The sequence below is a fragment of the Meleagris gallopavo genome, chromosome 4, assembly GCF_000146605.3.
Source record: "Meleagris gallopavo isolate NT-WF06-2002-E0010 breed Aviagen turkey brand Nicholas breeding stock chromosome 4, Turkey_5.1, whole genome shotgun sequence".
Taxonomy (NCBI): domain Eukaryota; kingdom Metazoa; phylum Chordata; class Aves; order Galliformes; family Phasianidae; genus Meleagris; species Meleagris gallopavo.
In genome coordinates this window covers 53,177,726-53,194,975 of record NC_015014.2, presented here as the reverse complement: position 1 = coordinate 53,194,975, position 17,250 = coordinate 53,177,726, and the positions used below count along the sequence as shown (strand labels likewise).

The 17,250-nt window shown below is 35.9% G+C and overlaps 1 protein-coding gene across 1 annotated transcript in view; it reads left to right on the top strand.

Moving 5' to 3' along the window:
- The window catches only part of PI4K2B (phosphatidylinositol 4-kinase type 2 beta), a 16,480-nt gene extending 312 nt beyond the window's left edge, over positions 1 to 16,168 (top strand). The window contains exons 2-10 of the mRNA XM_031553285.1: positions 2,167 to 2,426; positions 6,703 to 6,903; positions 7,482 to 7,613; positions 8,917 to 9,070; positions 9,987 to 10,054; positions 10,309 to 10,408; positions 11,358 to 11,491; positions 12,239 to 12,298; positions 14,462 to 16,168. Coding sequence (XP_031409145.1) covers positions 2,167 to 2,426; positions 6,703 to 6,903; positions 7,482 to 7,613; positions 8,917 to 9,070; positions 9,987 to 10,054; positions 10,309 to 10,408; positions 11,358 to 11,491; positions 12,239 to 12,298; positions 14,462 to 14,635 — 1,283 coding nt within the window. The 3' untranslated portion in view covers positions 14,636 to 16,168. The remainder of the gene's footprint in view (positions 1 to 2,166; positions 2,427 to 6,702; positions 6,904 to 7,481; positions 7,614 to 8,916; positions 9,071 to 9,986; positions 10,055 to 10,308; positions 10,409 to 11,357; positions 11,492 to 12,238; positions 12,299 to 14,461) is intronic.
- The last annotated feature ends 1,082 nt before the right edge of the window (positions 16,169 to 17,250 follow it).

Here is a 17,250-nt window from a genome sequence, read left to right as displayed (position 1 = left end):
CGGGGAGCGCCAGCAGACGGTGCTGGGCGGCGCGGGACGTGCGGGGCTGCCCGAGCTCTTGCGCGTCTTCGTGAGTCTGCTCGCTGCTGCTGAGCCTTGTCCTTGCCGTTCGGTTACTGCTGCGACTTCGTTTGAGTTCGTTGCTTTACACGATAAAAGTTCTGTCTGCGGCTGCTGCTGCTGCTTCAGACTTTAGGGCTTTCTTTCGTGCTACTTTGAAAGCAGAGTAGGGTTTGCTGATGGAAATCCACAGATTCGTGTCACCGATCAGTGTGTGCTGTTGTAATTATACTTTTTCTCCGTGATGGGCTTTAAAAGAGCCTTTTAATAAAAAGGCTTTTTTTTTCTTTAAGCTTGAAAAAAGTTCATTTTGCAGGAATAGTTGATTTTACAAACAAACCAAAAACCCACCAATTTGAACAAAACAGGCTATGCAAGTAGCTCTTCTTAAGTAGTCGTAGGGAGTTTAACTGTGAGAAACAAATGCAATCTTGTTTCTTAACCAGTAAACCAGGTGTGTGATGTGAGGGTGCCGATAGGATGTTAGGGTTCTTCTGCTTTATTCCCATGGAGATTGAATGTATTGAGATGGTGCTTTTAGCAAAGCATCATCCTTTATGTTCCTGAGGGGAGACTGGAGCCCTGAGTCTCGTCCTGCGGGGCAGTAAGAGGTGAATGCAGAGATCTCTTTGACATCTCCTCTGAGATTATATAAGAAAACTTCAGAATTCCTTAAGGCTCCCCCTACTAATGCTAGCATTAAAACAGGGAAGGTCTTAGATGAAAGGAGTTAGAGTGCTACCCATGCACACAAAATACACTGGTTTAGCCAATGTGATTGTTAACTTGATGGAAGAATAAGTAGAGAGAGGTGTGTGCTTGGATGACAGTGCTCATGTCCTTGGAGGGACGGTCTCACTGTTTAAGGCTGTGAAGCTGCTGTACTCAGACCTTGTGCAACTTCATTTGGAAAATGCTGACTGTGTGGTGGAGCCCTGATCTCCTGAATGGGAACTTCTGAGAAGAATAGTTCTTAGAGCAGCTGCAAGAAAAACCTTGAACAGTTGCAATTGTACATTCAGAGATCGTACTGAAAGTAAGCTGTGTTATGTTTTCACAGAAGAAAACCCTGCAGTGTTCAACAGATGCTAGTTACAAGTGGCTTTTTTTTTTCATGTGGAAGCTGTTGAGAAACTGGAAGGAAACTTCTTACAACTGCTTCTGTCCTTGTTTGCATCCTGTGTGTTCTTGTACATCCACATCACTGCAGTAACAGAAAGCTTTCTGGTTGCTCAGTAGCAACAATGAATAAACCCTACGTTTAAAAAGAAAAAAATTCTCTTGAGCATACAGCATAATGTATTTTTAAATATAACTGCAAGATAAATGTACTCAATTACATTCATGTTAGGGAGACGTGATAGAAGATTATATTCCTAAAGGCAGTAAGAATTGTAATGGATTTCAGTCCTGAAGTGAATACACAGAAGTTAAAAGCTGACCTCTGAGAAAGCCAGAACTCACCAGTTTAAGAATTTACGCCAAGAAATAATTTAAAGTTTTGAAGAGTAATAGAAGTATTAATTCCTGCCAACTGTTTAGCTGCTTTTTTTTTCCATTATTGTTTATTATCTACATAGAACTGATCCCTTGGTCAGTGTGCAGAGAAGTTCTACAGGAGGCTTACAGTGCTTTAGTGTTGAATGCTGATGGCATGCCGTACTTGGTTGCGGTGTTGATGCTGCTTCTCAGCTGTACTTGTCAGACTGAGTTGTGAGCAGCATGACTGTGTCTTAGGAACGGGTTATGAATGTGCTAGCTGAGCTGTTAGCAGGATAATGTGGTACCATTCTGGTACTCAGTGGGTGATGGACAGTTTGCTTTCAGTTAGCTTTCTCTACTCAGAGGAGCAAGAACCTTAATAGAAGGGTATATGTGGATGTTCAATGTACATGTGCATTTTTTTAGTTCTTTTTTCTCCTCTAGGCTTTGTGACGTAAATATTAAAATAATCATTGTAAGATATAAACATTTTGCATTGCTAGTCCCAAAGTAGTTGTAAGTTTGGATGTTTTACTTTAAATACATTTTAGTAGGTGTGGGTATATCAGTGTACAAAGTTGCACTGATTTGACAGAGCAGATTCTCCTGCTTGCTGGTAAGTAGGCATTGTCAGGGAGAACTATTCGCTTTTCCTTGTATTTACTTATGCTTTTATTCATTCTTGCTACAAATCGTTGATTGTTTGCTTATTTTCTTATTTTTCAGGACATCTGGGACACACTATTGATATGAACACATTTTTAGATGATCCAGAATTTGCAGAAATTATTATGAGAGCAGAACAAGCTATAGAGTGTGGAGTCTTGCCGGAAAGAATCTCTCAAGGATCCAGTGGGAGTTACTTTGTGAAGGACAGTAAGGGGGTGAGCAAAATGTTTCAAATGCAGAATCTCTAACAATATCTGGTTTAAAATGAGAATTTCTAATTCTGTTTAAAAAAACCTTTAAAGCATGCCAAAATCTAAGCAACACAAGTAAGTATTTAGATTTCTACTGTCCTGCAGCATAAGTGAAGTCCAACTAATTGTTGTTTCTCTATTGCAGTTTTAGTATGTTTTGGATATTCTGCATCAGATAAATATGGAGGAAATAAAAGAGTCTGTTTGAGAATAGCTCAGGGAATCTTTTGTGCAGAATCTACCATTTTGGTTTTTGTATCTTTTAACTGATTTCCTTGAAAGAACTCAGCTTCTGGTTTAGTACTGTTTAGTGTTCTTTAGCGAGCAGTTTTATTTATTTTTTCTTTCCTTTGTGTTTTATCTATGATGGTTTGGTCTACTGTGGACAGACGAGAGTGATACAACCAACCAAACTTTTTGCTTGTAGTCAGCTACTGATTCTTAACATGGTAGTTTTGGTTGTCTTCCTTTTAAAGGTGCCATTTAGCACTAACAGAAGAGAAGGGCAACTATAGTAGGTGATCATCAGAGTTGTCTTAAGTCTGTTGTGAGAGAGAGAACTTAGTTATAACTTGCTTGAAAAGTAGTGCTGGGTTAGCATTTTTATTAAAGGAGACTTTAGGCATAGTTCCTTGTTATTTTCTTTAAATCAGAAATACTTTGCTTATGGACCTGTTCCAAAAAGCAGAGTCCAGAGCATTTTTAGCAAGTATCAAGAAGATCATTCCCTGTACCTTTTGATTTGTTATATGCAATTTTATTTTAAGCTCAGTCAGCAGTCTTTAATTTTAGGTAGATGCAGGTGTTTGTTAGTTCTGAAGATGCCATTTGAGTTGGACTTGGAAACTGTAACACCTAAGTGCCTAGGTTTTCATAACATCTGAGATTGCTTTTTCTTGCATCCTCAGAAAAGTCATTTCCTCCTTGTTTGGGATTTAATTTTCTTTTTGTTTAACCTCTATTTGTATTACTGGTTGTTACGGAGTATATTCCTGTCTTGCCACTTTTCATAGATATCCAGTTAGTTTTAATGGCAATTTTCTGGTGATAGTGTTTATGCTTTTGAATGAGTGATTTTTCACAATAATTGCTTGTCTTGAATTATGTTGTGGTCTCATTCTGAACTTATTTTGAAGATGTAAGGTGGCAGAATTACCATACAAAATCTCAGGACTGCATATACGGTTCATGCTCCTGCGTTCCAGGAACAAACGTTTGCTAGTAGTGAGCTCCTTCATCCTGTGGTAGGAGAGCCAAAGTAGATGGGGAAGGAAGGGAGAGGGGGATGTCTTTTGAAACTGGAAGAAAAAAAATTGTTTCTTTCTCTAAGCAGTTTGTGGGATTCTTGCTCATACGTATAATGCTATTTACAGAGAGACCCATTTTGAGTTTCGTCGGTAATTTTTTGCTTTCAAGTCACTTCCCTACTTCAGTAGTTTTGTGCAGGCTTTCAGCTTGTATACTTACATATACGTATTCAAACTGAATACAGTTTTTAAAGAGATTCTGAAGAAGTAAGAGTCATTTCTTTCCTTATATGGAATAAGAAAAATTAAGAGCAGCTTTGTGACTTGCTTTCTCCTCCCTGTGTTGGGAAGGACCTTATTAATTGACATACTCAGCATTCTAACTGGTCAGCTTCTGGAATATTTACTCACGCTAATACCAGCTTCTAGCTAAAGTGACTTGTTACCGTTAGGCTGTGTTAATCGTTGATTTGATTCTCCCAGAAATACAACCTTTGTGATTTATTGGTGTAGCTGTTTACTGATACAAAGCAGTTCAGTACTTCAGCGTTCTAGATGAAGTGATGAATATTTCTTCATTTACCTACACACTGTGTAATCAAGGAAGAGTCTATCTGCTTCAAATGCAGTCTTCTGCAAGGTGTTTTTGCTACTGGCTAATTGGTGATGTCATTGAAGTCAGTCTAGAAATGAATTTTGACTGGCCTTCTTGGTTGTCTACTGAGCCGTCTGGTTCTACTCAACATCAGTGGCTCTACAAAGTTTATCAAGGTTTGAACTTTAGGGAAAACTTGAAAATTGTATCTTGACTTGATACTATAGCACAGAAAGGTTCAGGCAAGCAATGGAATGAGCTAAGTTCCTTTCAAAAATGTTCGGTTTGTGGGAAGTACTACCTAAAATGTGACTCAGAAGGGATAATTAATGGCTTGGCATATAAACATAATACATCATTACATTTCTGGGAAATGAAAAGCTCGTAACTCTGTTTTGAAGAAGTAGATGCATGTGATTCAACAGGAGTAACAATAACTTTTTAAGAATTCTAGTACTGTGATGTTGGCTAAAGTAGCATGCCAAGCAAATTCTGTTTCCAAAGGGTTTTTTTCTTTTGTTGCTTTGGGAGGCCAGTTCCTAATGTGTTCTGTGCAGAGAACATAGTTTTGAATTCCAAACGTTCATGTTACAGAGAATGTTTGTTGTAGGAATAAGGACCTCTTGTGTAGGTCTAAATAGAATCATAAACGCAGTGCAGAACTTGCACACCATTAGAACTGGAGATAACAGCATGCTGAAAACATAAGAGAATTTTTGCCACTTCACATCCTATTCCTGTTGATAGTAAACTTGTAGAATGAATGCAAATAGTAATGTTTTAACTTTTTTCTTCTGGTAGTTGGTGGGAGTGAATCAAAGTGGATAGATAAGAGAGGTGTTGTTACTAAAACCTAATGTGTTGTGTATTGTATTTCCAAATTTAACTGAGTAAGTTCACTATAGTTAGTCTTATCCAAAACAAGACTGAAAGCAGCTAAAAATTCTATCGAACCTAGATCAACTAGTTAGTTCATCTCCATAATCTAGCTGAATTAGCAGTTCCTGGGATGCTGGTAACAAACTACCAGCAAACTATTCTTAGGTTGAAGTGCAAATCAGCTATAAGAATTAGAGTGCAACTACAAGCAATTCTTGGCTTATTGAGAGATTTACCTTTTTTTTCCCAATAAAGATTCAGGAAAGAACTAGTATGAGAAAATATTCTTAAATGGTTGCATTCATTATATATTACATAAGAATTTGATTTACTTAGTGTGGTCATGAGAAAAGGAATAAAAATACTGCATTTCTACAGTATTTTTCTTGAGCTTTACAAGAGTCACTACAGGGACCTTGTACATTAGGCTAAATTTTATCACAGACAATGGGAAGGGTATACAATTCAGTGTAACGACAATTGTGCAGTTTGAGGTTAACAAATAATAGAATCCTGTTGTAGGAGGCACCTTAAGAAATTATCTCTTTAATCCCTATGTTGTAAAGCAGGATTGTCTTAAAGGATTTGTCATGCTCCTGTGACTAACCTGTTCTTAGCAGCATCCTGTTTTGGAAACTGCGCAGCCCAGAAATTTGTTCTGGTCTTAAGCCTACTCTTAAGGTTTAAGAGTTTTTCTTCTCGCTTCTTACCTGCTGGGATTTAAGCCTGTCATTTTTTGGTTGGTTAACACTAAATCTGTTGTTCCTTGTTTCTTTATAGCAACTTATTTAGTTGATTTTGTGCCCTATTTTTTCTTCTTTAGGCTGAACAATCCATGGTCATACCATCTGGGATCTGTGAATTATGGACAAATATTTACTTTTTTGCATATTCTCATTTTCTCTAGTTATTGCACAGATTTCTTGAAGCATAATGTCCAAAAATGGAATAGTAGTCTCAGTAATTTTAAGCTTTGATACAATTATTTATGTGTGTCAGGTAGCATAAACTGCTGCTGTCAGCTTCGTGTCAAGGAATCTACAGTGATAGTGGTGCCATTCATTGGAACTGCCAAGTGCAAGTTTTCATGTTTTCTTACTGAAAGTAATAAAATAGATACAAAAGATAAAATGTAACACTTGATTATCAGCATTCTGTATATTTTTTGCTTTCCTGGAACCATTTTCTCTGTCTGGAATGTTTAGTCAGTAAGTTAACTGGTAGGCTGAAAGTTCTTAAAGTTACTTTTAAAACTACTTGTGTTCTAAAATAATCGTCTTCCATTTTGTAGAAGTGTATGCTGGTTTTGATGTTTTTGTTATGAAGAGAGGTTATTTTGAATTTGTGCTACTTCTAGAAAAGCATTATATAATGCATTCATTTCAAATACTATTTTGTTAGGTCTAGATTTATTATATTTTATAGAAAGGGAAATTGTGTAACGTATTAGGATTTAAAATTATTTTGAGTATTAGTTATTGAAAGTATCCATGGTTTAATTGTATATTATTTATCCTAGAAAACAATTGGAGTGTTCAAACCAAAATCTGAAGAGCCTTATGGACATCTAAATCCCAAATGGACCAAATATTTTCACAAGATATGTTGTCCTTGCTGCTTTGGCAGAGGCTGCCTTGTTCCGAATCAGGGCTATCTCTCTGAAGCTGGTGCCTATCTAGTAGATGACAAGCTGGGGCTAGGAGTTGTACCCAAAACTAAGGTAAAAGTTAAAAACTCATGAATTATCAAATGCAGAAAGTACACAATTACTGATGTATCAGGATCTGGGCTGTAGTTGTGCTTGCTTTAGCTCTAAATCATTTGCAAACCATATCAAGTCCTAGTGCCCAGTGGTGTAGTGTAGAAACAGTGTCTCTGTGGTTCTTTGTTTTAAAGGATGAGTTTGAGAGCTGAATTAAATCTTTGGTGTGTTCTCCATTTAAAATAAATAAAACTTAACCACTTCAGTGTTCAGTATTTTCTGCTGTTTTTCTGCATCTAATTTAGCAAGGAGCATAAGAATTGTAAATTCTGATATATTTTATATAGCAGCATATAAAGATTCTACTTTGCAAATATTTCATCACATTTCTCTCTGAGATACGTGAGATAGCAAATATTCATGCTTTCTTGATTTTATTTATTTATTTATTTTTCCTCCCTACTGGAGTTGCCTGATGCTTCACTTTTGCTTTCTTGGCAACTGAGCATAAAACTTAATGTAAATAGATAAATAAAATGATGCAGAATGGAGTTATGCTTTTAACGTTTTTAATGATGACATTTTCTTACTTGAAGGTTGTCTGGCTTGTCAGCGAGACCTTTAATTACAGTGCAATAGATCGTGCAAAGTCGAGAGGAAAAAAATATGCTTTAGAGAAAGTGCCAAAAGTTGCTAAAAAATTTAATCGAATTGGACTACCTCCTAAGGTAAGATTGAAGAGATCAATGCATTTCCTTACTCTGGCACAAAAACTTTAATAATAAAAATGTTATAGATGACTCTAGCAGAATAAACACCTTGTTTATTTACAAGCAATCTCTGAATGATGGAAGGTTGATTAAATATAATTGTTCTTAAGCAAAACCTGACCATTCTGTTGCATCTTTCTTTCTCCTAAACTACACTTATAATCTAGCTGCTTTTTCAGTTTGCGGCTTAGCTTTCTCCTTGAAGAAAATCACATAAAAATTGTGTACTTCTTTCTGTTTCTCTCCTTTTTTGAACTAGTTGTATTTCCTTTATTGCTTGCTGGGTTTTTTGTTTGTTTGTTTTACGATTGCTTCTCCCTTGCTGTTTTTCTAGTTCTTTCAGATTTTCTAAATCTTTCTCCCTTCTATTTCTTTGTTTTCTTTTTGTAGGTATCTTATTGTCATGCTCAGCCTACCTTCTTGTGTGCAATATGTGACTACAACCTCACATCTTTCTTGTTGAACTGCAGAATCTCACCAGTTGTAGTCTTACACTTCTAAAGCACAACTTTAGTAATCTACTTCTCAATTCTAGCAATTTAGTTTGATACAACATATGTTATGCAAGCTTGTATCACATATTACATGTTGAGATACAGATGAACTTTTAAGTATACATAATAAACATGTGTGCATCTGTACACATTTTAATTCTCAAATATAATCTCTTTTGAATTTTAATCTTGAGTAACTTTTCTGTTGTCCACACATACGGAGCCTGTTTCATCTGTGCTTTCCTTCCGTGGAGTCTTTTGGGAAATGTATTTCAGTCATTTTCATGCAAAAAGTGTCTTGAAAAAATGACCAGAGCTGCTGGTCTCACCAGTGAAACATACAAGCTTTTCAGGAGGGAAGACTTTTTTTCCTGCTGTAATTTTTGGTGAGTTTTCTATGAACTGATGAAGCAAGCATTTCCAATGAAAATAGATGCTATTTCTTCATATCAGATATTGCTCATAACACTGAAGGTTTGTTTGTGCTTGTCTGTTTGCCTACTTTTAGTTCCTGGTAAATTCAATGAATGCTTCAACACACTGAAAATCAGACCAAAACCAAAAACCCAAGTGATGTATAGACTTCTTAGAATTTTCTTAGAATTTAGAGAAACCACTAGGGAAAGAGAAACTACTTATTCTTGGTTTTATATTTTCTTTTTTTTCTGGGTGGTTCACTGTATTGCTTTCAGTGTTCTGACCTTTGAAAGGATGTTAGCTAAGGACATGTATGGATGTATTTGTCATATGGTTTCTTAATGTTTCAGGTTGGCTCCTTCCAGCTGTTTGTTGAAGGATATAAGGAAGCTGACTACTGGCTCAGGAAGTTTGAAACTGATCCTTTACCTGAGAACACAAGGAAAGAATTTCAGTCACAGTTTGAAAGATTGGTTATCTTAGATTATGTCATCAGAAATACAGGTAACGCGTAACATCCTGAAATATCAGTTAACTTGAGGGAAAATTTGTAAATAACTGACTGAAAGTTGCTAGTGAAAGCCTTAATGCATTTCAAGTGTTTTACTCACAAATGAAGGCCAGAATGTTGCATTTTAAAGGTTTTAAAGAATGTATATCTCTAGATTCAAACATTAAATATTAAAGAATTACAAAATCCGAGCAATTTTGAATGGCAGTTACTTGATATTTTTAAATGACTTGAATTTAAAATAAAATACTTATTCTTTAGCTGTGTTAATAGGCTATTAGTTGTCTCTTTTGCAAAATTAGGAGAAAGGATGGTGAGGTTACAGGAAGCATAAAAGCAACTACAACTCCATTCCTTTTATGCTGAGCTGGAGACCAATAACAGCGCAGTTTCACACTGGTGCAAAATACTTTGTATTGATGGTGACCAGGCACTGAACAGTAATCTGTGAACTGTCTGTTCTCCTGTGTTCCTCTTTCTTTCACTTGGAGATTGAGATTTTTGCTTTGACTTTTTGTAGGTGATTTGTTTTCTGTAGAATGCAAAGGCAGTTTTATCTAAATGGTTCATTTGCTGCTTCATCTGAAGTGAGCATCTTTACTACATTCTATAGGAATGCCGGTGCCTGAAGATACTTCTTTCTTATTTTTTTTTTTTCCCTGTATATTCAGTCAGTAAAGCAGTAGTATATATGGCTTAAATATGTTTAGTAAAATTAAGCTAACTGATTTATTGGAAACACTAAAAGATTTCACAAAAGGTGCTTTGATTGGGTGGAAAAAAAACTGGATAGTTTTGTCTGATATCTTTGGTAAATTCTCGACTTACAGTATTACTTTCTCTATAATTTTGAGTGATACTTTCTTCCTATGATATCTTGTGACGTGCATTTTTTTTCTTTACTTAAAGACAGAGGTAATGATAACTGGTTAGTCAGGTATGAAAAGCAAGATGATGGACTTAATCTGTCAGATAAGGTAAGAAAATAATATTCAGAAAATGTTCTGGTTTCTACAGCCCTTTCTGTGCTCTGTTTATTTGTATTTTTGGAAGAGCTCCTTTGTTATGGTGGTAGCTTTAAGAATTCTGTGAGCTGCAGTTTCTTTGATAGTCCTTCATGAAATTTAAATTTACTTTAGTGAAACTAAAACCCATATTTAGTATTCTAATGTATGTTATATTTTTTGTAAGCACACAGGTGTCGCTAAACTTTGAAATATTCCTTCCATAGGATACTCAATGGACTGTAACTGAAGAATCTACTATTAAAATTGCTGCAATTGACAATGGCTTAGCATTTCCCTTTAAGCATCCTGATGAGTGGAGGGCGTGTATGTACTGTATTATTCAATCGTCTTACTTCTGGACAAGGGATTTCTAAATAAGTATTTGCAGTTTTGGGGGATGATAAAATGTAAAACCATCAAGCTAGCACCAAATTCTTTTCTTTTTGCAGTGGCATGTGTGATATAGTCCTTCACCTTTTTTTTTTTTAACTTAGAACAGTATTAATACATAGATATTCACAAAGAATGATTCTTGCATTTTTTCTAATTAGTGTTGTTAAAAGTGACTTGAGTGCAAGGATATCCAAACTATTTCACAACTATTCTTAGGGTACTGTTGTGAATAACTAGACAGCCTACATATTATTTTTCCTTGTTTTAAACCTTAGCTTATTTTGTAGAATTTAATATTATGCCCAAGAGGATGAAAAAATTTACATTCCTAATAAATCTAAATTGCTTCTGAAAATCTTTCTGACTACTCACAGTTTAGAGGGAAGTGCCTGAAAAGGCTTAATGATGTCTGTGAACTGTTAGCCAATTGGGTAATTGTTACAGTTAAGTGTGGGCTAGTTAATAAAAGGCTATTTAATTACCTGCTTATAGCTCTGTGCAGTCCCAAACATTTTGGTACTTGATTGCTACTGTCCCACGTATCTCTTCTGCAATCAGTTCTAGTTCTGTAGCTGTTACTTTATTCCCAAGGAAATTAAGTTACTACAGAAGGAATAAGCTGCTTTTGTTTACAGTATTTATTGATCAAACTAAATACTCAAAGTATTAAATTCTTAAAATATATGTTGTCACTGATGGAAGTTTAAAAAAAAATAAAATATATAGCTGTTCTTGTAGTTGCAGCCAGATGAGGTACATTGAGGTAACACAGTGCTGTGGAAGCGCGTGTTACTGATTACCTCCAGGAAGGAGCATGCTACTACAACACTTGTAAACACTTGAAAATTCAATTTTTGTCTTTTGTTTTTTCCTATGTTAGATCCCTTTCATTGGGCGTGGCTTTCTCAAGCACAAGTTCCCTTCTCTCAGGAGACTAGAGACTTGGTTCTTCCTCGCATCTCTGACATGAATTTTGTACAGGATCTTTGTGAAGATCTTTATGAACTATTTAAGGTGAGAGGGATGCTTCTTGGAATTTGGTATTTCTGATATACCTAACTGTTCCACTACAAGTACATGCTAGTTCTTGTTTCTGATTTTGTACACTTCTCTACCAAGTCACTATATATACATAATTACAGGAAGCTATGTCACTGTTGTGACTGAGAGTAATCAGCTTATCTGAAAACCTAATTACCTTCATATATAGTGAAGTTTCACGTACTTGGTTAAGTCTAGTTAATTTTTATAAAACAAATCTCTGTAAATTCCCCATTTAACATGCCTCTGTAGTGTATATACACTTAAACTGAAGTAGCCCAATGAGTTTGGCACTAGTAATTGCATCTTTGACTCAGCTGCATTCGAAGTGACTCCGGATTTTCAAATTCTGTAAAAGGACTTAATAAATCTGGAGATGGAAGAATTTCTTTGGCAGAGAAAAATGAGGGTCCAGTGGTATAACATTGTGGTGGTGTTAAGGCTGGCTACCCATGGGTTGAATTGTTACTTATTGATACGTTCTGCTTTTACCATGTGATGAATTTTGATGTTTATTTTGACGTAGCTAAATTGTTTGCAGAAAGTAGATTTTCTTTGAATCGTTCTGTGACTACTGGAAGCTTCCTAGGTTTATTATGATGTTGATAGATATGACCATGCATATTGTGAACTTGGTAAGTGTGCATACCAAATACACAGTTGATAACAAAGGGATCATTTCTTGTAATAACTTTAATGTTTTATGTTTTCTTCATAAAGACTGATAAAGGATTTGACAAGGCTACTTTTGAAAACCAAATGTCTGTTATGAGGGGGCAGGTAAGACTGCATTATAATATTATTTGTCACAACTTCTCAGGTTTTTGTATTTGTATCGGGGAAAAAAAAGCTCCTGTTCAACTGAAAGATTCTTGAAGGCCTTTTCATCTGGGAAAACTAAATTGAATTTTAATGGAGGCTTTTTTTGAGAGGGAGATGTACATGATACCTGCATATTCTTTGATATATTAAACAAAACATTAAAAAATAGTCATGAACTTGGATGGAAAATTTGGTGGGTAATCTAATTATGTTATTAAAATAAATACAAAATAAAGCTGTACTGATTTTAGAAGGTTAACTTCTTGGAAATACTTCTCACAATAAAGAAATCGGGTAATAGAATTCCTTCATCCTAGCAGATGTCAGTACCAATGATTAGCAGAGTAATGCAGGCATTTTCAGATTAGGATTTTAGTGATAAATTTAAGTCATTTCATAGTACTAGAACAAGAGAGGAAATGGTTTCTCTCTCCTTGCTGCTTCAAAATTGGTCTGATATACTGGAAAACAAAACTGTAAAAATAAATTTAGTTCATCATAAGTAAGCTGGGCATAAACTAGTGATTTGTGAAAACATAAGGGAATTGGGCTAGAGGGACTAAGACTCCCTTCTGAATGCATTGAAACTGACTTGTCTGCATTCATAAATTCAGCATGGGTAGTTTAAAGCCAGACATTGGCAATTCCTAGAGTGGCTTTGTCTGTTGCTTTTTTTTCCCTGTAACAAGAAGTGCTTTGTGCACAACTGCAGTTCTGTTTACCATTCCAGTTACCATTAATTGTTTGCTGCCTAAAAGCCAGAGAACCTTATTCTTTATGAGTTTAAGAGTTTAATTTTAAGAGCTATTTCTGAAATAGATCTTTGGAGAAGTTTGTGAAGTCACTGGAAATATTCTGAAATATTCATCTATCTTAACAGAGTTAAGTAGTTTTTAAAATTGTTTTTAGTTGTGCTGAATCAGTCAGCTACAGGGAATCTACTGTTTAACAAAAAAAGATACAGGAAAAATCTAATCTGCATTGCTGAGAGAGACCTAGACAACGATGTCTAATTCAGTTTGACACTAAAAAGTCAGAGTCCAGACCCTCCTGTCCTGCTTTTTCTTTGAGCTGGATTTCAGCAGAGGATTTTATTTTTGTCTCTGCCCTTGGAACTGTGTAATTACAACAAATGTAATTTTTTTTCAGGCTTGGATGTAGATAAAAGAAGTTTAACAGAGTTACTCCTCAATGCTTGGAAATCAAGGAGCAAGGGATTCTCTTAGCATTGATTTTTAGAGTTGCTTTTGATGTATGTTTGAAGGAGATTATAAAAGAGTGGGATAACCAGATTGATTACGGAAGATTTTTTTTGCAGGATAGCAGAAAAACCCATCACTCTGTAGATATGTTGTTAAAAATGGAGAATCTAGTTGATAAAGATAAGAAATACCAAGAATGATGTATCTTGCATGTGAGGGTATTTATGAGGCTTTAAATCTGAGGCACTGAAAGTATTTAGAAATATATTTTTGTAAAACAGGAAAAAATACTAGAAAGAGTTTCAAGCCCAACGTGAACAGTTCTTGAGAATATAGAGACTATAGCAGATGGTTAACACAGACCTTTGAACTTGGAAAATGTCAAGTGGAGTTCCTGTAAGAACCAGTTTGCAGGGAAACCATGCAACAGTCTTAATCTGCAGGATTCTTCAGCTGGGAAAACATGCAACGTGAAAGTGTGGAACCCACTGATCTGCTGTTCATTCTACAAGGAAGGAAGGAGATGTGCAGTAGTGGGGAAGAGGGTTGAGATTACAGCTAATGCAAGTATGTTAGCTAAACTGCATTTGAGTACTTGCTTTAGTTTTCAGTAAAGAAAACTTTGAGCATAATGTAAGTTATCAGGGTAGGTAATGAGCACTGAAGTTTTGGAAGGAGAACAACAGATTCTTGGCAGATCTAAGGGCTGAATTTCAATCTTAGCACTGGATTTGGCAAATCAAATAGCAGTAGAATGTCATAATGTTATCGTGTGAGGTACTTCTACTTGCAGTAGATTCTTAAACAAATTTTGTAGAAGACTGCCTTATTAAATAAATGGAGTGATAGTATATTTACAATCCTGTTAACCACAATTTGACTTGTATGCTTGCACCTTACCTGCTTTCTACTCTTTTAGATACTAAACCTTACTCAGGCATTAAAGGATGGAAAAAGCCCCATTCAGCTTGTTAAGATGCCACGTGTAATTGTGGAACGAAGTAGCACTGGAAGTCAGGGCCGAATTGTTCATCTGAGTAACACATTCACACAGACCTTTCATAGCAGGAAGCCTTTCTTTTCCTCCTGGTAGCAACAAAAATATGTGGGGAAGAGTAAGCTTCTCTAACTTTGGTAAGCTACTTCTGTGTAAAGGCTCTGCAATAATGTACTTCTGCTGTATACCAAGAGCTCCAACTGCCATCACCTCAGAACTTAAATTCTAAAGACTTAAGAAATGTATTTTGAATGTAATAAAAGTTTACAATTTTTGTGTCAAAATCATGAATTCATATGTCAGGGAATGAGAAGAACTTGTCCATACTGTATTTTTATAGGCTGAATTAATGTATTCTGAATAATACTAAAGGGAAGATGCATAGTTTGCATATGCTGAGAAACTACTTTTGAATACAACAAATTCTTTTTGTTTAATATGAATGTGAAAAGCTATAATCTATCAATTTCTTTTTATATGTTCTTAGAAAAAAGTGGAATGTTTTATTTGATTGTGAAAATGCTTTTCCTTGAAATTTCTGCCTCATATTTTAAGCTGTTAATAGACTTTCATAGGCTATTTACTTGGAAAAAAAAAGTTATGCACTTAAGAAAATAAAAATAATAATAATTATAAAATCCTTGACACACATGTGAAGGGGGAGGGGGGAGGAAAGTTATGCTTGAAGTAGATTTTTTTTGTTGTTGTTATTGCATGTTGGGACCAAAAATAATTAAATAGCTTTTAGTTGAATTACAGCAAAATTCATCCCCAGTAAGTACACACAGTTTCTACTGTGACAAAATGAACTGAGTGTACACTTTGGAGGGTGAAACTTTACCTGTAGCTTTTAGAACTTTTGTATTGAAGTACAAGTATGGATAAATGTGGTATTTCTTTGTAGATAGATTACAACAAAAGAATTGCACAATGGTACAGGTTGGGTTTTTCCTTTATAACTGTGTTAATTTGTAGTCACCAAAGTGGTTCTTCACTATTACTGACAGAAGCACTATTAATCACAAAGCTAGTCTGCCTCCTGAATTTCTAACCAAACACTGTTATTTTTTGACTGGAAAAAAAAAAAAAAACTTACTGTAATATACAGAGCACAGAGATTTATAATTGGACCCTTAACAATGTCATGTTCATTTGGCAATTTTCATTTATGTTTAAGTAATGTGACTTAAGACTTGATAGTCATGCTTCTAGATTTGTAGCTTATGTTATATGATAAATGTTTATTTTCATAACTTTTCAGACAGTGAAGACCAGGAATGGGAGAAAAATTGCTGCTTTTATGAGAGAAACTTTCAGTATTTCAGATATTGCTGTATTTTGTAATTCTAAGCAATATTGCTGAACTCAAATGTTGTATTTTATATAATTTTGGATGTAAATACTGTTGTAGCATGTCAGCAATTCACATGATTAACTAAAGTGCTTAAGCCTTAAATGTTGAAAAATAGAACAAATACAGTGTGATGGAGTAGAAAATAAGACTGAAATGACCACCTTTATAAATTTTCCATTATTTGTTTTTATCCAAACAGTTTATTAAAATTTAAAGAAGGTATTTATGTACCAGACCTCCTACTGAAGAAAATAAATGTTGAAGTCTGAAATGCACAGGATTTTGGCTCCAGTACTGTTTGTCCTACAAAGAGAATTCTTAATTGTCTTGTTTCATCTGTATAACTCTTCGGTACTAAGCATACTCTCTGTACCATTTACATGGTATAACTTTTCTGAAACCGAGTACTGAGAAGATGTCACTGGAATGGCACTGCATAGTAAGATTTAATAACCTTGTCCATTGTTGAGCATGATTTACCTTCTGTGCTGAAGAGAAATATTTCCTCTTTCCTGGCTGTAGCATCTCACTGCTTTTTCATAGCGAGCATCCCAGAGGAGGCTCAGAAGAGAGCTTATTGCTCTACAACTCCCTGAAAAGTTGTGGTGAGTTTGTGGTCAGCCTCTTCTCCCAGATAATGGTGATAGGAAATGGCCCTCAAGTTGCATCTGGGAAGGTTCAGGTTGGATATTAGGAAAAATTTCTTCTCAGAAAGAGTGGGCAGGCACTGGAGCAGGCTGGCCAGGGTTGGGATGGAGTCACCGTTGCTGGAAGCGTTAAAGAAAGGTTTAGATGTGGTACTTAGGGACATGGGTTAGTGGCAGTATTTGTGGTGGGTGGATGGTTGGACTACTAAATGATCTTAGAGATCTTTTTGAACCTTAATGATTCCATTTGAGTTACTATGCCTTAGTGACCAGAATGCTTCTATATTCCCCCTAAAACCTGATAGACTTCTTGAGAGTACTGGTGGTGATTGGAGAAAACTGAATGTAAAGCAATATGGGGCTCCTCGAAGCACTTTGCTAGGCGTGCTTTAAAAAACCTCATGTGCAGTCAATTCCTTCCTCACAATCATCTCTTCCAATGCTCAATTTATAGGAGAAGGCTACAAATTGTATCATTGTAGCGGAAGGCGTCGGGCAGGTGGTGTGTGCTACCTGTGGGGCCTTAGTTAAGGTAAGGAGGAACTAACGTTCACGTGGTGGCAGGAGCACCAGGCAGAGGACAGCTGCAGCATGTATTCAAGGGAGGAGGTCGTCGCCACAGCGCTTGTCCGGTTCCCGCCTCCCTCTGCTTGCGGTGCTGCTGGGAAGGCGGTACCAAGATGGCGGCCGGCGCTGAAGGGGCAGCGGGC